The sequence below is a fragment of the Amblyomma mixtum genome, chromosome 6 (genome assembly GCF_055824585.1).
Source record: "Amblyomma mixtum isolate Tamu chromosome 6, ASM5582458v1, whole genome shotgun sequence".
NCBI lineage: Eukaryota > Metazoa > Arthropoda > Arachnida > Ixodida > Ixodidae > Amblyomma > Amblyomma mixtum.
Genome location: NC_143017.1, coordinates 92475046 through 92502774, shown reverse-complemented (window position 1 = coordinate 92502774; position 27729 = coordinate 92475046). Strand labels below are relative to the sequence as shown.

Here is a 27729-nt window from a genome sequence, read left to right as displayed (position 1 = left end):
AGGTGTCTGTCTGTATATATAGGTGCCGATACATGACCGCTTCGTTTCTCAATAGCGCGCGGGACGTTAGAGGCCGCGTGCGGCGGCCACGTCGGCGTCCGCGTAAGTGCGCATGCGTACGAGAAATTCCCGATTACTCGAGCTTTAGGGGAGACCAATTACTCGCGCAGCGGGGTCTCCGAAACTGCTCAAGCTGTGGGGTTTTGTAGACGCAAAATCCATCGGCTTTTCGCCTTATACCTCATCAGATGGATTATGCGTACACGTGGCCGATTTGCATTCATTTCGAGTTCATTTGATTTTGCGCCTATTGCCGTAAATTCGTCTTTTTGCCGCGGACAATAAAGTGGGTAAAGTGAGAACATCTCACATTGATAAAATTTTTGTATTTTTTATTTTATATATCAATGCGTGAGAAAAAAGCAAACTGCATAACAAGGTTGATTACAACCCATCTACGTTCTAATTTTTTTGTCCTGAACCCGTTTGAACCGGTTCAATAGGGTCCGAACCGGTTCGAACCGAAATGGAATGTCACTCTGGAGCCGAACCCGGAATTGAACACGAAAGGAGTGAACCCGAGCCTGAACCGAACCCGAAAAAATTCTGGTTCGACACCCTGGTTCCTTCCAAACAAAACAAAAATTGTTTGCTTGTAAAGCGTGCTTTGCTGCAAATATATCCTTAATGCGGCGAAGCCTTTTCAGCGTGAAAAACGCCAACGGACAGGGGCACACCTTGAAGGGCGTACGCAATCACACGCTAAAATATTACTAACAAAAAAGCGTTAGTTTGTATTTATCTTTTCTTAAGGCCACTATTCACTTGCAGCCGCCGACTGGTCCATCAAAGCTATTATGGCGCGAATCAAGCGAGTGCAGTCATTTACTGTGAATACCTCGACTAATGGTCAAATAAACACCCTCACACAAGTAATAAAACACATTAGAGAAGGCGCTATAGATTTCCTTTTTTTTTACATCTTGAAAACGTCAAGACGACACGAGATCGATGTTCGATTGCCACGGGTCGTTCGCCGCCAAAACAACAACGGCGAGACGGCCCTCTTTCCTTTTCTTACTCTTTCCTCCGTACGCCTGTGGAACGCCCATACCCAGAACACTGTGCGTTCTATGCAGAATCGATGGTACGCCAGGGCACTCCACTAACGCAGGCTCTGCACGCTGCCGTCGCAATCATTTTCGCTGCGTATGCAAACATCTGCCTGCCCCTCTCTTCTGGAACGGCGAAGCACGCAGAAACTGCCGATAACGTCACCGCATCAAATACGCCTGTTGGTTCGCGCTGGCTCGCAAACGGAAGTTACGTGAGGAAACTTGGAGCCGTTCGGTGTGTGCATGCATGTTTGCAGAGCGTGGCAGCAGCCCGGTACGTGACCAATGAGCCACGAGACTCGGAGTGACGTCATCAGTGACGGCGAGTCGATAGCGAGCGCGCCTGTTTCTACTCCCGGCGCGTTCGCGATCAATGGACTCTCAGGTGACAGCTAGAGCGCATTGTGGCAGAGGAAGACTCGAATTGGCAGCGGGATTTTCGAGGACGTCCTCAGCGGGGCTCAGATTGCACGAGTCCGCAGCAAGACCATGGTTCGTATGTGTCGAATCACCGTTTTCTATTCTAAATGTTTCTTATAATCTCACGGATAATTCACTAGGATGCAACAGGGTAAATATCAAATGTTTTCGAAAAGAGAAAATGAGAATGTTGACGTTATTTTCTAATTTCGCAATGTCACCTACTGGCGTTTTGTTGTGACATTCACGCAAGACTTGATCCAAGATGTGTCTCATCGTCCGTTGATGGTGTTACCTCTCGGTGTTATTGTCTGTACATTGCTTATACCCTACCTGAACTAATGTGTTGACAGTTGGCAGCTGCCAAAAATTACTGAATATCGTTAGGAAACCACAAACACTGCTAACGACTACTGAGAGTGTAACTGTATAGACTATCTTCCCCAGTGTAAAGCTAGCTCTTTCTGCACAACTGCGCATATGCGTATGTCGGCACATGGGCGGCATATTGTAACCTTAAGACATATTGTAACGCAAGCACAGTTCGAATCTCTTATAGAGTGACCGCCGTGAAGATATGTCGAGAAGTTTTCAAGCAGAAGCATGCACGTTCAACATTTCGTGTTCATTTGAACGACGACGAGTGCAGCGCCATCATCAGGACAATAGAAAAAGAAGTTTGACAACTTGAAGGAATAATTAAGATTGGAGATGAGTTTGGAGAAGTGCTTTCTCACGCCGAGCACGGGCATTCCGGTCCAACATACAGCGCCACAGACAGCGAGGCAATCAACTCGCCCGTGTGTTCGCGACTGGGAGGCAAACGACTCGACCTGCGGGAAAGGGAAAGCGCCTCCAGATCGTCCCCCGCGCCATTAACAGCTATGCCGAACAGCTGCGCCTGCCACCATATCGTATAGGAGATCCGACTCCGGAGGGAGCTCTGTCGTGCGGGGAAGTCGACCCCACCGAGGCGTCTTCTCCACTTCCAGCCTTCCTTCTTCGTGCATCGATGGTTCGCGGGAGGAGGCAACGCGGGAGGTGGGGAGAAAATGTTCTCCCGCCCGCCGGTTCCCGATCCGCATTCTTCGCAACTCCGCTCGCACATACCTTGTCCTCCGGCCAAGCACTGAGGAAACTCGTCCTGGTATCTGGGCTGTACATAGCTGTGCCAGACAGCCCCTCTCGTCCGCAGTGCTTCTGCGTGTGTGCACAGTCTGCTCCTTGGATCGATACAGACGGGGTACAGCAACGCATTCTTAACCACCGAAGGATTCCTTCCTGCGGCCCGAAGGGAACCGTCGTCTGGCTCTGTCTTCTCCAGACTTGGGACCGAGCGGCTCCCAGGGTCCTTCTTTCTTTCACTCTCCTCAACATTATCTTTCCAAGCTTCCGATGCACCTGTGACTACACTCATCTTTTTTTTGTCTTCTTTTTTCATCTACAACGTTCAGTTCAGCCAAGCAGGCAGCGTTAATCCTTGGCTGCCATCTCCATCCACCAGTGCTCAACGGTGCATATCTGGTGCAGCTGTGTTCGCTCGTAAACTTTTCGGGGTTGATGCTACTGTACGTGTCAGCTGACTACTGACTCTTTTGTTGTCCGGGTTAATTCGAGATTCAGTACTCCTTATTCACACTTCCTTGTGCAAAAAAAAAAAAAGAAAGAATCGCTTCAGTGAAGTCTGCTTAATTGTACTGTTATGTGATTCAAGGCTACGTTCGCCACTTTCTTCATAGCACGCTTTCATTTAAGCACTAGATATGCATAACGTTGTTACTAACTCACCAAATTTATTCTACGAATGTGTATCGCCACATTGGTTATAAAATTCCTTGTTTTCTTTGGTTTTAATCGCTTAATGTCGTCGTGAACGTTTGAGGGAGCACTAAGTTGCGTGGTCGGTTGTTTGCTCGACTTGCAGAGTTTTTCTTGCACGTACCTAACGTTTTTTTTTTCCTACATCTACTGCTTTGTGCTTTTATTCTTAGATCACTTTAGAGTCTTTACTGAGTCAGCAGACCGCTGACTAAACGCCAATTTCTCGCCATGTGATCCAAGAGGAGCGATGCATCACTTCCGAGAACGACTTAAGGAAGAGGAACGACGCAGGGTACGAAAGTTGTCTCCTACAGCTGCGTGTGCATTGAGGGTATGCACGTATTGCTGCAAATAAGTCCAGAGCGCTCACTGGAAGGTTAGCCAGCTTCGTATTTCTGGAGTCTATTGCTCGAATCGCATGCGTGGATATGCGGAGTGAGATAAATGAGATATTAAAGAAATTAAATCCAGGGTTAGGCTGACACAGAGGTAGTTCGCGTGACTACTTTTTGTTCAGCCGTAGAGAATATCTTATTTTTTGATCAGTTAGCGTCGGAACAGACCGAGTATTCGTTTACAGAAACCATGGTGACGTGGACTAGTAAAATGACGTCATTCATTCCGCATTCTCGCAGGACGAAGAAATGTTGCAGAGCTCCGATTCGTGGAGAAGCCAGCTGCAGAATGGATACAAGGTTAGCAGACGTTTTCTTATGCGTACAACTCCCTCCCGGGTTCGACGTCACAACTTGTCGCGTCGCTGCTTCGTAAAAAAACAACGTCGTTTGCTCAATTACGGATCCCCGTTGTACCAAACTTTGACGTTGAATTTAAACGCTATTGACTTCTAAGCTTTGACTTTTAACGTTACATATTTTCAACGTCTGACAAGCAGCACAGATCACTTTATTTTTTAATTCTTACAGCCGCTGTTAACTGAACTATTATAATTTCGATGACAATCACGAAGCTAGTACGGTACGGCCGTTAGGCGCTGGTAATCCTGGGTATCCTTTAGGTTCCCATCTAAAATTCCTTGTTCCGGCATTTGCGCAGGATGACAGCGTCATCCCGGGCCATAACCGTCTTAGTATTCGGAGCCCCACCGACGACCTCCTGTCGGACGAGGTATGCCGGCGCCCTATTGTGCGCATGGTGTTTATTCATGGTATGCATGAAAAGCCAGGAAATTAATGACTTGGCGCTTTGCTCCGTTTTTTTACCGGGATCTGTGACCGACTATTCGCTATTGTAGGTATGTAACTATCAGCGTGCTCCCTGTACACGCCGTATGCATATGCTTGCTTTGGTGTGTGTTAAAAATATCAATTAAAAATAATTGAATATACGCGTTTACACGTATTCAAGACACAGGGCATATCCATTCATTGATGTCCTGTATGTCCTTTGCACCACCGCCAGGCAGATATAAAGGCTAGTGCTGTGCATTGTTGGAATGAATGAGCTAGTATTCGCTCCGAGCGGTAGAACTGTCAGCCAAAATGTCGAAACCGTCTGCATGCATATGTGGTCACCTCAGAGTCGCATTTGTTTTATGCAGATGCAAGTTATTACTGTTACTGAAACCGTGCGCCTGCTGTTAATGCAGAGGAGTTCCCAAATTCGGTGACTGGTCGGCCTATGCCCTTGCGATGGCCAATAAACCAATAATACGGTAGCCAATGCGGCAGTCAACCAGGATTGTTTTTTTTTTTTTTTTGTGGGAGAGCAGCTTTTTGAATTCGGATCTTGAGTAGATAGTTGCAGCTCTCGCTCCACCGTTCACAACTTCGCACGGTTCCAGAGAGTTAGTGCGTCGTAGTGAGTTTTTGACTAATTCGCGAGTTTTTTCGTTGTCTCTTCCCTAGCCAATAGTGCGCCTGGGCAGGCGTGGTCTCGCTGCCAGAATGCGTACCGATACCGATCCCCTTGGGCTGCGTTCAGGCACGTCTGACGGGAACGCAAGGACCCGTTCTCGAGCGGCTCTTGCTTCCGAAGATCAGGGCCCAACACTGGGTGCGTTCTCATAAAACGCTTACATTGCATCACTTGATAACGACAACTAATAGTACTGTATGCGTGTACTCTGCGATGTAACGAGCGATGTTCCGGAAAAGAAACAGAAAATGACATGCGGGAGAACCTTTAGAATGTCCTGCCTGTTGCGCAGTATGGGGCTGAATGAGACTGCTTAGAAACCTGTAATGCAACATCTAGGATACTAGGAAAACATCTCAGGATATGATTCCTGATTTATATCACCGTAATTGAGCGAATGAGTTTTCCTTATCTGACTACAGAATCTTACACATACGTTTCTTGATGACCGGTCTTTGTAAATATAATTTTGTCAGAAAAATACACACCACTGCCTTTTTGGGTGCACTGCGCAAGTCAAGTCTCCGCCTTCAGGCAGGAGCAAGTCCTACTTTACCCGACTCCACTTTTGACGCAGTGCGAGTTGCAAATAGTGTGTTTGTGTGTGTGTGTGTGCGCGCGCGTGCGTGTGTGCGTGCATGCGGGTGTGTGAGTGTGTGCGCGCGCGTGCGTGTGTGTGTGTGTGCGTGCGTGCGTGTGCGTGTGTGTGCGTGCGTGCGTGCGTGCGTGCGTGTGTGTGTGTGTGTGTGTGTGTGTGTGTGTGTGTGTGTGTGTGTGTGTGTGTGTGTGTGTGTGTGTGTGTGTGTGTGTGTGTGTGTGTGTGTGTGTGTGTGTGTGTGTGTGTAAAATTGGGCCGACTATTGTTACTGAAAATGTGTTTAAAAAGCGTTGAAGAACTCATAGCGAGAGCTGAAACATAATCTACATCATCTATGCTCTACGCATGCGCAGAGGAGCTGCTTCAGAAGAAGGCCGAGGCTCGCCGCGAAGAGCGCCTTTTTGAGAAGCGCCATCTGGAGCTGGCGGTGAGTACTACTCTATGTTTGGTAGATTTTCAGGGACTTGAGGCAGCAAGGAATACTGTACACAGAATGGGCTTCAACTGCAACCTAAATGCTACGAATGCAATGCTAGAACTGAATGACTGCATTATGCTTTGGGAAACGCTTCAGAAGAGTTGAAATCCACTTAGAGACATTTGAGCTTAAAATCTTTCTTCTTTCGCTGCTCTAGTTGATAAACTAACTCGAGCCTAATAAACCGCTCACCACTGTGTACCAGATGCATTGTTGCAGATCTGTTCAATTTTAGTTTTTTTTAGTTGTTTTATTTTCAACGTCAGGTTGAGAGTCTCCAGATGAAAAAGCTGTTCATGGCAGCTTGAAAATTATCTGGCGACTCAGACAAGGCAACAATGGTTGCAATATACCAGGGAGACGTAAGCTCTCTCGTCTCAAAAGAAGTTATCGAACAAAATCTCTGCTACATTAGGCACTGTAATCATTCACTACCAGAGCAACGCACATCAATAAAAACAATTCAAATATATACGAAAAGGAAGTGCTTAAGTTCACAGTTAACGCTGGCAAGCCTTTAAAAAATCGTAATACGTGGTTTTATGTACACATCAGCATCGACACCTAAGACTGACTCACCACTGAACGATAATCAAAAATCAGTTCTTCGAATACCACGGTATAAAACACGGGTGCTGTACGTCGGTAGTTTCAAAGCCTTACAAAATACTCTTGCAAAACCACCTTTTTTGTAAAGGTTTCAAAAGTGACGTCCTTTTCGCATTCATTTAGTAAGCGGAAGCAGTTGTTGAGATTGTCGAAGGTGATCGTTACGCCTGTACAGTACGAGACTTATCACAGCTTCGAGTGCGAAGATCACTTTCTTTAAACGTCGCCATCTCCTCTCCTGTGCTCATTAATCTGCTGCCGATCTTGTCTGCTTCCTCTGAACGCACGTGTGTCCGACCTCAATCCTACAGGCACGCACGCACGAACACACACATTCACGTGGAGTCACGGGCGCCATTTTATTGTCCAGCATATAACCTCCGCAGTGCAGGCCAGAGCAGGAAGAGATAATCCTATTAGACACGCCCGCAGCCTTTCGCAGTGTTCCACAGACAACAAAATGGCGTCAGTGAATACTCCGTATAAGTAAAGAGTATGGATTTTGGTTTGGGCTTCTTAGTGAGACAGAGCGGAGTGAGGCAGCGGGAACTGTTAACACGACAAACCAACAGTACATTTCCCTGTCTGCAGTGCCGCATTCTAGTAAGTAAGTGCTCTCGCCATTTCTGGCGAGAGCAAGCCCAGAAATTCATGTCAGCGCATAAGACATATCAACGCTGTCTATTTTCCACCACACAAGGATCGCTGTGCGCTAAGCGCATTTCGCTGCGTGCGTTTTGTCGTCATGCGCCCATCGGTGTGCATCGCGGGCCGGCCAGCAACACATTAGCTCTTCAAACGAATATACGCACTTTCTTAAGGCCCTGATTTGGGCCTGTTGGTTGTACATGAAAACAGCTAGCGCAACAAACGGGACGAGAGGAGGTCACACCACCAGGCCTTCTCTCGCCCCGTTTCTTGCGCTAGCTGTTCTCATATACACACTTTCGTGGGGTCATAGCTTACGGTCCATTGGTAGTCCGTGTATGAGTCCATGGGCTCATGGCTTAGGGGGCCCATATACTCGTGGCCCAATGGGTAGAACGCAGCTATTGCTATCATGAGGTCTAGTGTTCTCTGATTCGAGACTCAGTAGGCTGCGCCTGATTTAATTTGCCTCGCACTAGACGACCAGCGGCCAACGTCTTTAAGAGGGACCCTGTCATAGCAGCGAGAGCTCGGTGGAAAGTTTGGTGAATGCCGAGCCTTCGTGCAAAGAAAAATAGTTCAGCTATTTGTGAGTATAAGTGAGACACAGAACCACTCTCCCTTTGCGACAACATACGTGGCGAAATCTTAAAGTAGGCTTTCGAAATGAACGCAAAAAGTAGTTTTCAAAGTGAATGCCTCTGCTTTCTATATGGTAGCTCCGGTGAGTGTGTTTTTGTTTTCTTTTTTTTTAAGAATGAATGCTTTAAAACACCTATAGTGGATTAATTGTGTTACTAAATAATAACTTCTTGTGCCATAAATGAGTGAGTAAGACTCGGAAAGCAGTGTTGGGCCACAATGTGGACATACAAATACGCGATAGAAATTGCATTATTAGTCGTCTGGGGGAGTGAAAATTTTTGTATGTGCGCTATTAGAATGTCCCTTGCGAAAATCAGAATTTTTTATCTGAAACATAGACGAAGCTACCGCAATGTCTTCAGGCGACAACAGCAGGTGTGAGGTGCATGCGATTAAGTTTTTATTTTACTTGTTATCAGGCAGAATATGAAATTCACTTCCTTCCTCCCGGACTGATTTGCATAATTCCTGGTTGTAATCCACATTATTCATCGGACATCGCCTGTTAACTCGGGGCGGTGTTTTTGCTTTGTTTCCCAAAAGGATATCTCGTTGATTTGACGTAAACGCACTCAACTCGAATGGAATTCTCCATACAAGTCCCACCTCATTCCGCTATCATGATGAAGCTTTCCTTTGAATTTAGCCACAGACGGAAGCGTCCAAGCCTTGTCGCGTTCTAGCAACACTGCAACAACTTCGTGTACACTGTGTTTTCGCGGTGTGCAGTCATGGCAACGCTTTAGAAAACAAGCTGGACATGGCACCGCTGCCTAATGCTGCACAGGGAGCAGACGCAGCTCATCAATAAGTATTGACGGACAGCTGGCCTCTGCTTGTAAAAATCAATAGCAGGGTCACGACAACTTCCTGCTTTGCTAGCAGCCGCTGGCAGGAAGGTATGAAGAGATTGATACACCCTTTCTCTTGCGCGTTGCTCTAGAGTGCCCATAAACAGAGCTATAGGGATTAAAGGGAATTTCCGGTCATCGGAGATCTCTTGTCAGAAAAGGACAGAAAGCAGTTAGGGTATGAACCTTTAAAAACGACTGTTTTGGGAGGAAGCGAAGGGCCTTTCAACATGCACAACGTTCTGGCCACGGTCGCTTTTGACAATGACTGTGCCATTCGTCGAGGTAAGAAATAATAATGAAATGCGTTTTCTGACTGAAAGGTTTCAACCATTTTGTACAAGGTGAGGGTGCTTGAAAAGCTAGCGAATATCGAGCGACCTTGCCGCGATATCTCCGCTCATGAAGCACGTAGATGTGCGCGGAATGCAGGCACCTGTAAAATAAGTAGAAATAATGACTGTAACTGATAGCTGCTGCTCCGCGCGAGTTCAAAAGGCGTGCTGCCAGATCTCATTTTAGCGCGAAAGCACAAACTAACAGGGTCAAACCTAACCGAGCATCTTGTGTGAAGCTTCGGAGTAACTCGGGTAAGCTCGGGTAAGTTCGGAGGAGCGTCGCGCAAGCTGCAGCCAATGGGAGGAAGCTCGGGTTAGTTCGGGGGAGCGTCGCGCCTGCTGCAGCCAATGGGAGGAAGGCGTCGCGCCAGCAGCCACCGGGCGGAGAGAGGGTGCGAAGATGAAAAGCGAGAAACGAGGTTGCGTGCACATGCAGAGACCAGAAAGGAGCAGCGAAGAATGAACAGATGTTTTCGAATGTCTGTTCGGTTTAACTACTTTAAGGCCCACCGCCTTTTAGCAAAAGATACTGCTTTTTTTAGCAGGAGTCTTTTAACTCGAATATTCCTGTACGGTGCTGCGTTTTAACGCGTCAGTCTAAATCTACAGAACAAAGCAATCGGAGACAGAATGACAGCTTTTATGCGCTGTTGTAATGCTCTGCTCGGACGCTTCGCAAAAGCGCTTTGGTGTGAGGACGGAACCATATCGTTCTTTCTCGAGCCTTTGACTTGAAGAAGAAAAAAAAAATGCCGGATATATGACTGCAAAATCTCAGTGGATTTGTAATAAGGTTTGGTTTATGGGGTTTAACGTCCCAAAGCGACTGAGGCTATGAGAGACGCCGTAGTGGAGGGCTCCGGAAATTTCGACCACCTGGGGTTCTTTAACGTGCACTGACATCGCACAGTACACGGGCGTCGAATTTCTCCTCCAAAGAAATTCAACCGCCGCGGCCGGGATCGAACCCGCGTCTTTCGGGCCAGCAGCCGAGCACCATAGCCACTGAGCCACCGCGGCGGCTCGATTTGTAATAAGGGAGTAATTACTTATTGACATCCACCCAAGCGCAGCCATACGGCTACAAAGGAAAGCTATACAGCTTTCTCAGAAACTTAGTAGTTAAAGGAAAATTCGTCCTGGTTCGGGGTTCGAACCCGGGACCACCGATTCACCGGAGCAGTCGCTCTGCCAATTGAGCTAACCGGGACGGCAAGCTTACGGTATACGGCGAGAGCGCATTGATCAATAACTCGACTGCAACAGAGCGACTGCTCCGGTGAAGCGGTGGTCCCGGGTTTGATCCCCAGACCAGGACGAATTTTTCTTTAACTGCGAAGTTTCTGAGAAAGCTGTATGGCTTTCCTTTGTAGCCGTATGGCTGCGCTTGGGCGGATGTCAATGAGTAATTACTCCCTTATTACAAATCTACTCCACCTTGGGGGATTCCCCTAAACATTTGAACAAATATTAGTGGATTTACCAGTTCTGATGCGCATAAACTGCAAATACAAATTGTTTGACGTTCTGCTCTTCACGACGCTTCCCCTTCTCTCTCCTGAGTAGATGATGCGTGTAAATACGGGCTGTGGAAATATTTTGGTTGAGCAGCAACACACTTTGAATACCGCGTTCATTTAGCGCTTTACGTTCTTAATTGAATGTCAATGTAACTCTATAGATATGAATGTACGAGGGATGTTCCGAAAGTAAGTTTCGTCATTTATTTTTACACGAAAACTTTGTTCAGACATTTGTCGTCCGTGTAATCAGTTTGAACAAACTGCTGTGGTAACACTCGCTGCCCTACAACGCAAGGCATTGCGGCACAGTCTGCTTCACTTCAGCAATGTTTTGGAAGTGACGCCGCTAGAGTACGGCTTGCAAAGCAGCTAAAGGGTGAAAGTCAGATGGGGCATGATCGGGGCTGTAGGCCGGGTGTACCAATCTCTCCCATCCGAAGCGACGAATCTGATCTCTGTGAACCTTGCTGTGTGTGGTTTCGCGTTGTCGTCCAGGATCACAACAGCTTCACTCAAGCACAACACCGTCTCTTTTGTCGAATGGTGGACCTGACTTTGGTGAGGGTGTCGCAGTAGCGTTCCGCACTGATGGTCCCTTCATAGAGGAAATTATGGAGAATCACACATTTCGCGTCCCTGAACACTGTCTCCATAACCTTTCCTGGGGAGGGTGACAGTGAATTTTTTCCTCTCTGGTGAACTGGGATGCTTTCACGTCAATGAGGTGGCCTTGGTTTCCGGGGTAAAGCGGTGCACCCATGTCTCATCGCCTGCGATGATTCTGAACAGGAACTCGTTTCCCTCTCGCGTGTACCGCATCAAGTGAATGAAGCTGATTCTCATTCTTGCACTCCTGTGATCCGGGGTCAGATTTCTCTGCACACATCTTGCAAACACTTCTCGATAACCCAACATATCATGGATCACGTGATAAGCCCGAGAACGACCAAAACGCAGTGTGGACCCCATGTCTGACACCGTTATGCACCTGGCCTCTAATACCATGCCCCGCACTCTAGCAATGTTGTTTTCATTCGTCGATGTGGAGGGACGCCCACTTTGACCTTCATCCTCCACACTCTGTATTCCTGCACTGAACATGCAAACCAGCGACCAACAATTTGACGAGTCGTAACCTCTTCACCGTACGCAATCTGTAGGCGTTCATGGACGACGGACACACTAACCCCACGTGCCCATTCGTACCAGATAACAGCACGCCCTTCTGTTGGCGACCACATTGTCAGCACGCGTCTTCCTGCATGCCATCGTGATTTGTAGTCGAATAACCTCGGGCCCGCCAGTCTGCTGCTACTCTTGCTTCTTCGGCGCTCTGTGCATGCGTCATTCCTCCTCCGCTGACGCTGCTTCCGTCGCTGAACCAGAAACGAGTGTGGATTCTTATGGCGATTGTTTGTTTCACCTTGTGGGCCATCTTCTCTTTAAATAAAATGCCGAAACTTCCTTTCGGAACGTCCCTCATATTTTTCTTCCCTAAAAATACACTCGACTTCCTTTGCAGCTCCGTACTGCTCAGTGATGCTTCACTTGAGCTAGATTTCAATATGCAGGGCTGTGCCTTTTCAACTCCGGATGAGTGCATCTGAACTTCTGAAGAAGTGTTATTCTGTAGCCAGTGAACTATTTAATCCGCTTTACCAAGTAACATCTGGCATAGAATGACCATTCGCTTCGCGTGTCATGAGTCAACATGTCTGAATGATGATTATTTTGACATGTTTACGCAAAAAGCGTACTGGCGCTAAAAGACGGAGACAACACACACAAGACAGTCTTGTCTGTATTGTCTCCGTCTTTTAGCGCCAGTGCGCTTTTTGCGTAAACATGTCATGCTACAACCAACTAGTTCAAATCAAAGCATTGATGGTTTTTGTTTTTTTGTTTTTGCAGGACACACTTTATCCATTTGGCAGAAGACCAGGTGAGTCTTCTCAATCAAAATCGAGCAGAATAGCACATAGGCACATATTACGGTGCAAGGAACGAATCTCCTAAAAATAGATATTAACCAAGGCTTGGAATATAACGGAAAATAACCGATATAATATACCGGCCCACGACATCACAAAGGGTTTGGCGCTTTCCTGATAGATTTTTTTTACCGCACAATTTGTTCGCTGTGCGGATGGCTGTATAAAAATTACGCAGGCTTTCATAAGGCTGGTAAACATATGTAGCCAGCACGCGAAGAATATAATTTACAAAAGAAAGCAATTTAAGAAGGTATTTATAGAAAACAAAAGTCAGCCAGAGTGCGTCGGCTTTGACTTGCGGTTTCTGGCGATGGTGGCGCCCCTTAACGGCGCGGTGCTCCGCCGAGTGGCATAACTGAGATTAATAGCTATAAGTATGCGTGCTTGAACGAGCGCTATAACGAAAAGTTTTGAAGAGAGAGCTGCAGGCTAATCATTTATCACTCAGCCGCACACCATTCTTGTACGCCGGCCTGCACTGAGAAGCCTGTTATTAAAATTTGTCGTTTCGCACAAAGCATTTATTTTCTTCCCAGTATTGTTGCTGTTAAACGGCACCTTCACCGCCCTGATTGCTTGACGAACTAAAATATAAAGATGCAGAACGTGTTTACGGCTACCATTTGTGCACGAACGCAGCTAACGTCGGGTTTGTGTTTTTGTTGAATGAAAGCAAAGGGTGCGATCCGATGCAAGAATGTATTTAATCTTAGTATAAAGCTAAAATTCTAATCGAGGCACAGTAGGGGAAAATCGATTCACGCTGCTAGCGCTCAGCTATTAACAATTTCTGCGCAGAGTCAAGGATGGCTATGGCGGTTGGCAGCCGTCGGGCGTCTCCATCATCGTCCATAGAAGAGATCGAGGTTTGAAGCATTCATTTTTTTACACTCGTTGAGTGCTTTTGCGAGCGTAACTGAACTTGCGACGATGGTGTATTTAAATGCAACTCGAAGGTAAAAAGATCCGCCTTGTTGAGTATAATGAAATTCGGTGGTAAATAAGTTATTATGTGTAGAGGCACGTAAAAGTAGCAAAAATTATTCAAGAAAAAGTCTGCAATGCTGGAACTTGTTCCTAGTATAACTCCACACGCTGTGGCATTCATTGTAAATGCGACAACGTATGCGTTTCTTTTTGAATCGCACAGGCCAGTTTAGTCGATAAAACTCTGTGGGATTTATACCGATCTGTAATCTCAGGCCATCAGAAACTGTCAGCATTACCATCTCTCAAAGCCCTCTTCCCAAGCTCTTTGTACGTTCTACGACGACAGTGCTTTCCTTATAAGACCAACCGCTTCTCAAAACACTCCTCACAAATAAGCAGAAACACGAAGACATTGTTGGGCAATATCTGGAGCAGTTTGGGCATTTTTCGCAAGTAGCTGGACAGCGCAATCGCATAAACGTTACCAGTTTACCCGGGCCAGAGTTCGCATGTTCGCCTTCGATTCGCGAACTTTTCTCAGCCTGTTCACTCTTTGTGTTTGTGCGTCTTCGCTAATCCTGTGACATGTTATGCTTCTCAGAAGTGCTAGAAATAAGGTATTGTACTCGAACAGAGGCGTGTGCAGTTTGGAGAGCGTTTCTTTTTTTTTTTTTTTAGCGTCGATTATTAATATCTACCTGTAATAGATTCACGCAGTACGGCATACTGCAGTCAAGTTTCGTGTGGGGCACACTTACGGGTACCTAGCCTTAAAAAACTACAGTGGCCTTTTAATCACATTTTTACAGAAGAAAATGCGATATAATTTGGAAATTGGCCCCGCCCCCAAATATTTCAAAGGGTTAGCTGTGGGGCTACGTGGTATTGTAGATTTAAGTTCATAGTTTCAGAACGGTAACACTGAAGGAAGGCGAGTCCGATGTAAAAGAAATGTACTTCAGTAGAGTTAGCGTTTGGGCTAGATGGTATGACTAGTTGGTATTGTGGTATTGTACCTTCTTTGGCCTTGTGCCGTCGCGCTAAAAATTATGAACTTAAATTCTAAAGAGCCCCCCAAACTTTGGAAGTAGCTAGGCCCACCCCAGAGAATGAATTCATGCGGATTTGTGGGTGGATTAATGTGGATTGGTGGAAATTTGTGGGTGAAATAAGATGAATTAGTGGGGATTAATGATTTATTAAGGTGTAAGAGTTAGTCGGATTAGTAAACCCTATATGATAATCCAATGGAAGGTACTCGAACATATGTCTTCAGATTTACAATTTTGGCTGTGCTTACGACTTCACGACTCTCTCAACCAATCAGGGAATTTTGTTACGGAGAAACCGAATAGTTTTTGCAAGACGGCGACCGGAATGCCATTGCATTAAAAAATGGGGCTTCAAATGTTCTTTTTTCGAAACTCGCGCTTTCATGCAGATTTGATGGTTATGCTGTGATGCAGTAGCTTGCGCTGCATCGAAACTCAAGCCTACGCGTCCCGTTCATGTTGTTTTTGTGCAGATGCAAATATTTTAGTATAGAAAGAATATATAGAGACTTAAAGATATTTTTACTTCCATTGTTAGTGAGGTAGTTCTTAAGCGCCCAGAGGAACATTTCGCTGTCCTCGTAATTTTTAATGACTGATTAACGAACCTTGAAATTTCCTGAGAAGCACAAGAGCGCATACGAGAACTACACAGCAGCCAGCACTTAATGACAGTGCTTCAGCCTGTCAGTAGGATATCTTAGTAGAGATACCTGATGGCACTCGATCGAGAGAATGTGAGAACTCGTGATAGGTAGCATTTGTACGACAAAATGTCGTACGTGATCGGGATTTCTTAGCTGTTTGGTTAAAAAAATTGCACTTTCGCTAGGAAAATTCTGATTCTTTATATGCGCCATGTTGGCAACATTTTAGGTCAGGGCTTTCACGTATCATTAGCTGTTAAGAATTTTGAGAAGGGATCTTAATTCCCTTTTCATTCACTTCATCCTCTCTGCCTTTCTCTGAAAGTAAAACTCCCTCCCTCCCTCCCTCCCTTTCTCTCTCTCTTTCTCACTTACTTCAGGATGTAGTAATATAATCGCTGTTGGCTGTACGTAACGAACATTAATCTTGACTTGACCGCGTAACAGGAGCAATTCTACTCCTGATATCTTTACTCTATTCTCGCAGGACACTTCGCGAGTGGTCGCTTTCGCGCGTTCACAGCATACACGCTGATTCTTGCACAAACAGTTCTGGTGGCCTGTCGGCTGCTGTTCCCCCTCGAAAGACTGACGCCAGTTTCTGCACTTGCAGCCCTACAGCCCCTGGGGAAAGGGAACAGGAAATCCTTCGCCCAACCAGAACTTCAGGCGGCGCTCGCACGAGCGAGCCATAGTGGAGGACCCCGAGTCAACGGTATACACCGCACTCCCCACCTTCGCTCCTGCTGTGCCGATAACGAGACACTCTCTTCTCTTGAAGCTTTGCGGAGATTCGACTGCAGCACCGTAAAAATATATATATAACTATTTCCTGAAATTTTGTTTACCAACGAAACGCAGCAAAACGGGATATTTCTGGCTGGCGTGCTTTTTGAGAATGGACTCAGCAAGATCGAAACGTTTTTCTTATCAAGCGAGCTATCGATAGATACTTATGTGCCTAAAGCAAAAGCTGCTCATAGCGCGTTGGTCTTCTCTGTTGGTCGTTGTGTTGGTACGTTGGTAAAAAAGCAAGATGATGATGATGATAGCCTTTGAAAAGATGGCACAAAGACTATGCGGCTTCTTTTTTTGTTCATTTCCTTTTCTTTCTCTCTGACTACACGCCGTGAGCTTTTCTGCAGGGCCGCGCTTGATGCCTGCGTGTGTGCGCAACCATCTGAGTGATCAGACTCCATCGAGGAAACCGCTAAAAATGTTGCATGACTCACACAGGAACCAAGAAAACCTTGCGCTCACTCTGGAACACTTGTAAGTTCAGGAAGCGAAGTTGAATATTCTCATTGAACTAAATGTCGCAGTCGTCACATTGACACAGTAAGGAGATATCCTGCGCTTGGTATGGGCTCCTGTTCAGTTACCAAAAAAAAAAGAAAAAAAAAAGGCCTCCATGCATATGTTAAGCTTTTCTTTTTTTTTTCTCCTTGTGCAACGTTTCTACCTCACTTTGGTATTACCGGCCTCCATGCGTATTTATTATCTCCAAACAAAATGTCCTCTCTCCTTTAATTCTGAGCCGTGGGGCTCCTAATCTCTGCCTTAGGACTTGCGCGGCAGCGGTCAAGTAGTACTGACACGGCTATGGTTAATCATAACGCGCAGTGAATCTTTACTCGCCGTTAGTGACGACCTCTTGAAGATTGTTTCCTTAGCCTGTTCCCATTTCTTTCATTATCCGTACGACGTGCGCCTGTAACTCTTTTATGAAGACTCACTGGGTGCTTTGCGATAAAACCTTTGCATGAGGACAAACAAATTCATTTCGCTTATATGCTCGTATTTATTCCTGGACCGTAGTTAACAGGGTGCAAACGCTGGCGCCTTTTTGCGTCGGCTGATCAGCTATACAGGGTGTTGCCTGAACAAATATCATCTTGGCTATGTTAATTTTGTAGATTTTTTGTATTATTTTGACTTGGAGCAACATGTGTCTGTGCGAAGATGAACTGCCAATTCCTGTCACACTCCGTACACTAGAATGTCTGGCTTAAAAAGTAACTAAACGTACCCGCGTTCGAATTTAGATCTGAGCTTTTGTTCACCCAATATCTATTTATAAAAAAAGTTCCAAGAATGTTTTGCCGCAGCTTATACAGAGGAGTCACTGCAGCCCCAAATAAACTTCACAGCTTTGCAACACTTATGCCGACTCGTTAGCAGGTTTACTCGAGGTGAGCAGCACTTTAATAAAAGATGTCTTAGTTTCTAAATGTTCATAGTGTTAGAGACAAAGCACGTGTTACATTTTAGTTTAGTTCTTTCCAGATTAAAATTCAAAAAGCACCCCCCCCCCCCCCCCCCACCATCTATTCATCTTGTTTTCCTGGCAGGACGGAACATTCTTCTTTGGTGACCGTTCACCAGCGCCAAATCCTAGGAGGACGAAGGGCAGAGGCAGAGGTGAAGTAACTCCACATTCGGGTAAGTGAGGAAATTTTTTACATCACCCACGAAAATTCTTAATTCTGTGCTAGCCTCCTTCGTTCATTTTTTTTTTTCATTTGTGCGCACACGCACGCTGAGAAAGCGCAGGCAGAGAATGTCCATGTACGACAGGTATTTCATGTGCGCATATGTTGACACAACTAGGACACGTTAGTACAGCAGTTAAGTAAGAATTTCACTCGTCAGGACAGAGCCACCCGAACAAAGCGAATGTTTTAAACGTTCTCTTTTAGAATACAGTTTGAAAAATCGAGATCGTACTGAAGTTTCACAAGGTCGGCCATCATACAGCGTGTCACGGCTGGTGTTAATCACCTTGTCGCACAGTTTAGAATAAGCTTGCGTTCATTTTGTAATTCGTTGGCGGTGAAGGGAGCAGCGAGTATATTTTTTGCGGAGCTTCTTTGCGTCATTCTCAAAACTGGAGTTTCGACCTAGCTTAACGTAAAACAAATTCTGCACTGCCCTGTAACTGTACTGTAGTGTGCAGTACGAAAGTGAACTACTATGTTGGACAACAGTCCGAATTTTACGTTTATTTCTCCACTGATGTTGAGAATGAGCTTTGGGATGATATGCGCCAAGCGTGTGTGTGTGTGTGTGTGTATATATATATATATATATATATATATATATATATATATATATATATATATATATATATATATATATATATATATATATATCACTGTCCTGCGTCGGCAGTTGCTGCCATCGGACTTGGGAGAGCCAGGTTGCTCTTCCCGAGCAACCTCTCGCTACCAATCATTAATTGAACTGCCACCTGCCGCGGTAGACAGTTTTCTCACAATCCGGAGGCCAGGTGTATATGGGTGTATACAATATAGCTACCGCACTGGCAGGTGCCAGCGCAGTGGCGCATCGCATAGCCACTGCGCCTGTAGTTGTATCAGGATTCGCCGCAATCTGACATTGTGACACATTTGCGCAGGTACGTAGTCGGAATTCGAATGGAATCAGAATTGCAGCAGTTTGGAGAGTGAAATGCAATGGGCTCAGCACTGTACTAGACTCATAACTGGAACAGAATCAGAAATGGAATAGATTGGCGAGTGAAAGACGATGGGCTCAGAATTGGAATAGGAACATAATTGGAAAAGGATCAGAACTAGAATGAAAGAAGAATGCTATCACATTTTCTCCGCATCAATTCAATTGATGGCCCCTAAATTTTCTTTAAATATTTCTCACTTTCGCCCGCTCTTTTTCCCGCATGTTCCTGCGTCCCTGGCTTCCTCCTTCGGCAGACGGAGATCCCGAGGACACTTTTCCTTGGGAGAGGCACAGGGGAGCGCCAGGGGAAAGGAGCAAAGCACTGGCTGGCCTGTCCTTCCACGAGAAGATGGTGGGCCTCTTTGCGCGTGGCCCAGTTCAGTAGACGCCTTTAGCATACCGTGTACCGTGTTACCGGAGTAGCGGGATCCTGCCCACCAGCAGTGTGCACGCGCTGATTGGTCCCGATGCGTCAGGCGTCCGCGCAGCTGCCAGGCACCTGGCGCCATCTGGCGCCCTCAAGGCGACCTGTGCATGCGCACTGATGGCGCACGGGCTCCCGGTACGCGGTATGCAGAATGTGTCTAGTACCATAAGGCGATACGGCGGCTTAGCGTCGAATGACTCCAATCAGTTTATGGCCACTACGCGAGAGGTACATCCGGCATCAAAAGTTCGCTGGCCACATCTCTCATGATGTAGCTAGCTTTCTTAGGTTCCACGGCAAGCCCTTTGAAATTACTAGTGCATGCACGCAGCTTCAAATCTGGCGCTTTGAAGCAGTGGGAGCGGCGAAGTGAAATTTTCACATTCACATTCTGCACCAAAGTCACGATAAAATTCGGTTAAATTAGTTTTTTTTTTGTTTTTATGCAGTTATGTGGTTGACAGAAAAGCTGAACTTGCCAAATAAACAAAATACCCGGTGTCAACAGCAGATTTGTACAGGCTTTCTCGTACTGCTTCCGGGCGTAGCCCCGGATGTTAGCGCTGAGTGAAGAAATAACCGGAATAGGTGAAGGAGACACAATCCTGTGAAAGTTATTTGTTTTTCAATTATCAGACATTCTGTGAGGAGCAAGCCACTTGTAGGAAACAATGGTGTTCCAGAGGTTCGACATCCATAGATAAATCTGAGAGGTTTGACGATGAGAAGCCGGATCCCTTATGAACATGCAATTTGCCTTTCGACTTCCTTTATTTTTCCTTTCTGTTTACTGAGCAGACTTCCTATAGACTTCTCCTTTCTTCTGACCAAAGGAAGTTCACTTTGAACTAACTTTGCTTAGACTTCCTCTCCTTTGACAAAATGAACTTCACTTTGAATTGATTTTGTTTAGACTTTTCTTCTGACAAAAGGAAGTGCAGTTCAATTGGCTGTTAATACTCTCCTTTCTTCCGACAGAAGGAAGCACAGTTTGAGCAGACTTTGTTCTGGCATATTTGAAGAAAAGAGTACTTCCTTTTTCCTTGAGTAAAGGGAAAGCAAGTACATCTGCACAAAGAAGTGCGCGCAGAATCCGGCACCACAAGAGCGTTATGCGTGAACGTTCCAAGGGCGCATGGTGGAAATCCGCGCAAAAAAAAATGGCTCCCAGCTCGAGATTTAACGTTTTCACAGAGGTGGAGATGGGCGTCTGCAGTGAAGTAATGAAGGAGATGAAAAGAGGCACAGGGCAACTAAGTGACGAGCTACAGCATAAAAAGTTCCATTATGTCCTTTTTTTTTTATCGAGCGTCGTTCTCCTTTTAACATGCCGTATTCTTCTATGAACTGTACATAAATATGTAACGATGCTAGCGTAAAGTTTCGTAGTTTTGGAGTGCTGTTAACACTGTCAAGGTGCTGTGCCAAGAATTCTCGTCTGTTGCTTTTCTGTGGCTGGTGCGATAGAGTGTTCCCTCTTTTTCTTCACTGATCTCCTCGTCAGTGTTCGGTGGAATGACAACCAATGGCGTCTACTCACATAGCCGCATTTCTTAAAGGGCTGGTCCACTTCTGACGCCAAGCCAAAGAAGAGCAAAGAAGAGCTGCGGGAGTACTTGGAGTCCCTGAGTGAGTTCGCCTTTGAACACGGTTTTCCTCATGTGCGCTGACACCATAGTAAGTGGTGGGCTCAGTGACACTGTTAAATGGTACTGCTGTGTTAGTGGTACTATTAGTGGCACTGCGGGCTTTTCAAGACATTGCCTTGCTTGTATATCTTCATTATACAGCGTTCCATGCAATAAAAAAAATAGCTGCGGTGGAGAGACCCCGTCTTTAATGTTAATTTGCCCCTTGCAGTGTTTGTCGCTCCAGCCGTTCAATCGGACGTGATGAAGCAAAGCTTTTCGAAACACTTTGGACACCGTGTCTACCAAGCTGCTTTTAATTTCCGTTTTCTTCCTCACTGCGTTGTGCGCAGTGTATACTTACAGCACCTATTGAAAGGTTCAGACTATGCACTTTCTGACTGCACGCTTGCAAGTTTTTTTGTTACAATACCACTTTGTGCGTGCGTGCGTGCGTGCGTGCGTGCGTGCGTGCGTGCGTGCGTGCGTGCGTGCGTGCGTGCGTGCGTGCGTGAAAGGCGGGCGGGCGGGCATACTTTCTTGTGTTTGTACCTTATCGGCGCCTCGTAATGTTCTTTTTTCAGAAGACGAAATGGACGGCCGACGGAACAGGCTGCGGGACGAGTTTCTCCATGAAGCGAAATCAAACGTGAGGTCTCGCATGTGTTAAGAAAAAAAAAATCACAAAGCCGAATTCTATTAACAGCCTGAGGTCTTCTGTTTTAGGCTCACGATTTTCATATTTCATTTTTGTCTCGATCGTGTAACAAAATGTTTTAAATAGTACACCATTTTGTCCTGTTTACGTATGCCATCTTGCGCGCAGCATATAGCGGAGCCGTGCGGCGACGCTGTCAGCGCTGTCATTTGCTCGTTTAGCTTTTGAATACGGCAATGAGGAATTAATGTACCCTTGCTGAGCACACGTAAGCAAATAATGCAGCCATTTCGCCAATCCATGGCGGTGACTCTGCTTTCAGCCATGCTCAGTCGCGCTGGTCTGTGTATCGAAAACAACGTCACTCAAGACAAGTTCCTTAACAATTCTCGTTTAGCAAGTAGGGTAACGTTCAAGTTGACTTCACGGCGCGAAACAGGCACCCATCCATGTCGTATCGTGTTTTTCGTCCTTGCCTATTTCGCGCTGTGAAGTGAACATGAAAGTTCCTTAAGCATTCTTTTAACAGACTCGTTCGAGTTAGACGGAACATAAACAGCCAGTGTCGATCAAAGTCCTTTCGAGCTAGACGTAACAATCAGTGTCGATCAAAGACCTTATGATTTTTTTTTATGGAAAGGGAGCCTTGTGTAATAGAAATTTCCATTCTAAAGTGTTGCCTTTGATATGGCTCAGGAGCTATGGCGTCAAGGTGTCACCCAGACTTCGCGCACTTTTACGTGGGAAGCTCCCAGACACCCTTAGAGCGTGTGGGGGTAGCGGTCTCGGACTCGAAGGAGATGCCCTCGACTCAGCGTGGCAAACTCAGCGGAGACCAGCTACCAAGTGACAAGAGGTTTTTGGTCGTTTGGTGCCCAGCTTTCGCCGGTCGCAAGCCAGTGAATGGGTCGGAGCCAGAGGTTTACAAAACAAAACAAGGTTTATACAGCGATGAGAAGATACAGAGGATTTCACAATCACTAGTACATGCACATACAGAGTGATTATCCAAAAAATGCACTTCGTGCAAAGTTAAACTCGAGAGAGAATACAATACACAGGAAATATAGCACCTAAAGTGCACTAACACAAGAGAGGTAAACAAACAAAACACAATTTGTTCACCGGGCACTGCGGCAGTCCGACGACCAGAGTTCCACGACGATGCCGTCCCGCAGACTGACGAACGTTGCCTCGTTGGTCCGATGCTGGCCGAGTGGTGTTTTCCCGGGAGTCGAACGGGCGCGCTTCGATGAAGCTTAAACGGCGGTCCGGACTGACTGATAGCGGTCGACGCCTTCTTTTATAGGCTCGCTTCCACGTTTGTTTGTTCAACGCGCCAGAGTAGGCGCGCACATACACGCAGCATTTGCAGTGCTGTCTCCCTTCCCTCTTCTCCCTGGCCGCGCGTCCCCATTGGTCAGAGGTCGGGGGTCGCATCTCGAAGTTTCGAGCGTGTTCTTGAGTGGCGCCGTCGCCGACGGGCGAGGGGGACGTGTCTTAGTGCACGCAAGGCTGCACCCTTTCCCCCCGTCAGCTGCAGAAGCAACTCGTCTGTCCCAGAGAATTCGGCGTGGATGACTCATTCCTTCGGCGCACGCCATGGCGGTGGAGAGAGAGGCACGCGCTCGGCGGGGGCTTTCCCTCTCTCCCGTTGGGCTCGCACCGGCGAGACGTCGTGCGCGCGGCGGTTTTTCTTTGTTTGTTTCTAAAATGCGCCGAATTTTGTGACACAAGGTCAAGCCCAAGGTCACGAGCCATCTCGATTGCTGTATTTCGATGGAGGCGAAGTACGAAAACTCCCGTGTACAGTGAGGTGCATGTTAAAGGGACTCGGAGGATAAAATGAAGTAGGCCTGTATCGATAGACTACAGCGTTCTACACTCTAAACGGGAATACGCCTGTATGGGAGCAGAAAGGGAGTAAAGTGTCCTCTAGCGCAGACTCCCTTTTATAAAAGAGAGTACGCTTACTTCCTTATCACTCCTGTCTGCTGAGAGCGTAATGACAAACACGCTACTCTCATCATAAACGAAGCTCTTACAGGGTAGAAAAGGTTATAAAATGAAATATTGGTGCCACCAGCACAGGGAGTTTTCGGAAGAAAAATGCGGTGCGTCGAGACGGTATTCTTGCGCGCCGATCCCTGAGGACAGCCTATACCGCCATTCACTTGCAAACGGTGATCGCCGAATATTTTTTCCTATTGACGGCACGACTTTGAATCGAGTGGGGGAGGGTAAAATGTTTCATTTTTAAATCCAGTTTTCTCGGCAATAATTGCGTCTTTTGGAGTCGGACAAACGTCAGCAGCGTATCTAGAAACAGCGAAAGAAACGATTTGTACCAAGAGCAATATTTGGATGGTGTTGTCCTCAATGTCCCTTTAAAAAGTTCCCAAATGGTCGAGATTAATATAGAGCTCCCCATCTACGGCGTGTCTCTTGGCCAATATTGTTTACATGGGACGTAGATATTAGTTAGGGCGTTGTTTGCTTTTAGCTTTCGTGAAAAGCATTGTGCCGGAACTCGTTCATTCTCGTCAAGCCGGCTTGCGAGCGGCACTCTTCGAGATTATTACACAGGAGCCGCGGCTTATCTGCGGCTCTACCTTGTCGCAGTTGAGGTTTTAGGACGGTTCCTTCAGCGCCCGCGAACCAGCTGCAGTATTCAACTCATTCACTGCTGCATTCATTCAATTCGCTAGCTCATAGAGGTAGAGGGGAGGCGGCAATCAGACGCTTTTAATAAAGAGGCACGGGGAATGAGCACTGCTGTGTCCAAACAGCTTCTAATCCGCCTGTAAGCCGCCTCTACCTTCACTTTTTATTTGTACCCTAAGGCAAGGGGGGGGGGGGGGGGGGGGTTCGCTATGCCGACATTACGTGATGTGCGCCAAATGCATCTAACCACCAATAGCGCATGTGCAGATGACCCCGACGGAGGTCAGGGCATGAGAACAGACAGATGCGGACGCACCTACCCTTCGGAGCCATCTCACGTGCGCTGTTAGCGGCCAGTAAGATTCGGCGTGGTGGATTGGGAGACCTTGTTTGTGAATCGTCGTAATCGTCAGGACAGAATGCTGGAACTGTGCTATAACAAGCAGTTCCTAGAAACCATGCCGCCAACTAGCCATGCAGGTATATTTTGTGCGTGCAGATAACAATTGTTCCCCTGAAAAATATTGCGGCCGTGCGGAAGCGATGAAAATTATGCTGATGGTCCGAGTACGGATATGGTCGTGTGTGAAAACTACCCGAGAAATCTTTATGTATCACACACCCAGTTAACTGGTGCAGATGCTTGGCTTTCGATTGATACGACTGCTGAGCTCCAGCACGACAAAAAAAAATGAAAATATGCCGAAATTGCAGGTTCTGAAGTATGACGGTGCATTTTTCTTTAAAGATGTGGTACCTTGATTACCCTAAGCGGGACATACTGGTTGACCATTGCGCAACCTGGCTTTGTGGTCCAATAACTCGCTTCTTGAGATTATCCAACTCAATCGCTGAATTGCAGTTGCACGTTCCAATTGTTGTCTTCTTTTCAGCCTATTGGCTTCTCTAATAATGGCAAGCTTCAGGTCGGCACTGATAAAAGCGCCGGTATATGTTAGGTGTCTCGGAAAGGCGCAAAGGGAACATACAGCCTCAGCCAAAAGTCCTCAGGCCACATCGTTTTCTCTTGAGTCGCATATAGCGGAGGCACTCCGGTACCCCTGAGGACCGACCATGCGTCCTGAAGATTTTCGACCAAGGCTGTGCATATATAAAAAAAAAAGACCCATTCACGAAACCACGTGTGGGAGCGGTGGTTGTTCTGGACGTTTTTTGGCAGCCGCGTTCACAGTACACCCATTTATTCTGTCGATTTCTGTCGTCGCAACAGAATTTTGTGTAGTTACTACAGATAAGTACTACAGAACCCACAGACTATAGAAACTATAGAAAAAAATATAGATAAAAATACAGTAATACAGAAAAATATATACAAAACAACAGAAAATTTTGTCGTTACGACAAAACTACAAAACATTTTGCCGTATTTTTGACAGCATTCTGGTTTTTTTTTTTAAATACAGAAAAATACTACAAAACAACAGAAAATTCTATCGTTACGACAAAACTACAAAATATTTTGCCGTATTTTTGACAGCATTCTGGCTTTTTTTTTTTTTTTAGACTGCATGTTGTCATAATATAGCGTAAATAACAAAGGAGCCGTTCGATTTTCTTATTTTGTGTGTCTATGTTATTTCCAGACGGGTGACCTGGCGACTGTCATGGATCAGTCACTGGTCGGGAAGCCTCCGATATCCACAGCGCTGCGCCGGCGGACACGACACCTACTCTGACTTTGTCATTGCTGCAGAGACTCGTTTTCTTCGTTGTTTTGATCTTGCCACGATTCTTTCAAATGTGGAACAGTGTAGCTGCGCTGCCTTGTTCGTAACTTGTGACGTCATAGGTGCCGGTCTTCTCATGCACTCAGATGAGGCTCCGCACCAATATATCCTGTTGCTTAACACGTCTATAGTTGAATGAACGAATCTATTCAAACTGTTGAGCTATGGAAGCCGATAAAGTTTATTAGCACCTGCACAAATTCATTAATTGTTTCACAAGGCAGGTAAGTTCTTTCTAGGATGACTAAGGAAGGGGAGGACGGAACAAGGGCACTGGCTGTAGTTGCATAACGCACGGAAAAGAGAATAGCAAGAAAGAAAAAGAGCCTTAGCCAAATTTTGTTAGCGCGAAATATACCAGACTGACTAATATTTGAAAACCTCGCGAATTGGTTTTTGATTTGGAAGCGCTAAAAAGGTCTTGAATCTGCTTGTTGCGTTAAGCAACTATCAGCAACTAACGAAACGCGACCAAGGCGTTTGAAACAAGAACAGCTAAATGAAGAAATCTGAGCAGCGGAAAGCTCAATAAAAGTGCAGGCTAATTTCACTTGGAAGGCATGGAGCCTCCCCTCTAGAAATGTTAATCAACGTAGCTTGTATCTCTTCTCCACGTTTCTGTTTCTGTGTTGGCATTTCAGTTTTCTTGTTCGCGTTTCATTCGGTGCTGATGGTACGCGCACTGTTCAGTATCCTTCCTAGATGACTTATAGCTCAGTGCCCTGAATTCATACTTTCTGAACGATCCGCAACCCTTTGTCAGAACGCATTCACTGAGGCAAAACAGTCGTGATTCCCTTGCACAGTACTCATCAAATGTGCTGAGAAAAGCTCTTAATTTATGCACGCCGTAAGAATGCGCCGCCAAAAGCACGAGGAATAAATAACTATGATTAGGAGCCATACTCAAGACGCCTTACATCAGCGGAATGTTGAAAGCGGAAATAAAAGATGCAATGCGCGCTTCTGCGAGCACTACGCAAAGGCGTTAGGCTCTCACGAGTGCGGACTTTGGACAGGGTATAAGAGAGGATATTCGAAACAAACTGAGCTGTACACATCACATGCACTAAGCTCTTCGTTCGCTCTCCGCCTTCGTCTCACGCCTATTTATCCTTGTACTCGCACCAACAGCGCCAAGAAAGGCAGTGTTCTTCCGAGTCAATACACCACCAAAGCTTCGCAAAGAGCCTCAAGCCGCATATGCTTCTGACATTCAGCAGGTCAATGTTTGCATCGGCATCTAGTTGCCTTGGAAACTACATCGATGTTTTCTATGCCTGTACATGAAGCCTTGTCGTAAATAAAGGATGAAAAAATACATCGTGGTGGGCTGAGTCGGCTAGATGCTACTGCTTAAACGAAATAGGGTGGGGAGATGGTGCGCGTTTAAACATAAAAAAGTAAAAAACCGTGCAAGCAGAGCAAACAAAATTTCTGAAAAGAAACTTTTTTTTTCAACCTTGGATGCAGTTCATTCTGTTTCAGAACAGGTAGCCCGTGTTCTCTCCCCTTCGTTTTTGCTCACGTTCTTCTCCCCTGTTGGAATTAAATAGAAATTATTGAAAATATTCTTG

General features: G+C 46.2%; 1 protein-coding gene across 3 annotated transcripts; it reads left to right on the top strand.

Annotated features, from left to right (window-relative positions):
* The first annotated feature begins 1506 nt into the window (after positions 1-1506).
* On the top strand, positions 1507-27473 carry LOC149339682 (uncharacterized). Of its 3 annotated transcripts, none has more exons than XM_089550543.1 (13): positions 1507-1611; positions 3527-3648; positions 3992-4051; positions 4413-4484; positions 5225-5372; positions 6186-6259; positions 12836-12866; positions 13717-13784; positions 17899-17989; positions 19282-19379; positions 21014-21083; positions 21667-21731; positions 26009-27473. In XM_089550543.1, exons 2-13 carry the CDS (start codon positions 3604-3606, stop codon positions 26099-26101), a joined length of 915 nt encoding a protein of 304 aa, XP_089406669.1. In that variant the 5' UTR covers positions 1507-1611; positions 3527-3603; the 3' UTR covers positions 26102-27473. The 3 variants fall into 3 exon arrangements, with proteins under 3 accessions (XP_089406669.1, XP_089406668.1, XP_089406671.1); XM_089550542.1 differs by having other exon boundaries at positions 1510-1607; XM_089550545.1 differs by lacking the exons at positions 12836-12866; positions 13717-13784 and having other exon boundaries at positions 1510-1607.
* Positions 27474-27729: the final 256 nt, after the last annotated feature.

Bases quoted from the DNA above. Each gene is read 5' to 3' on its own strand.
- LOC149339682 (XM_089550543.1), top strand. From the start codon at position 3,604: ATGCATCACTTCCGAGAACGACTTAAGGAAGAGGAACGACGCAGG. The intron at 4,052-4,412 runs GTTAGCAGACGT...GCATTTGCGCAG, and splicing joins AGCTGCAGAATGGATACAAG to GATGACAGCGTCATCCCGGG. The intron at 19,380-21,013 runs GTGGGCCTCTTT...CATTTCTTAAAG, and splicing joins TGTCCTTCCACGAGAAGATG to GGCTGGTCCACTTCTGACGC.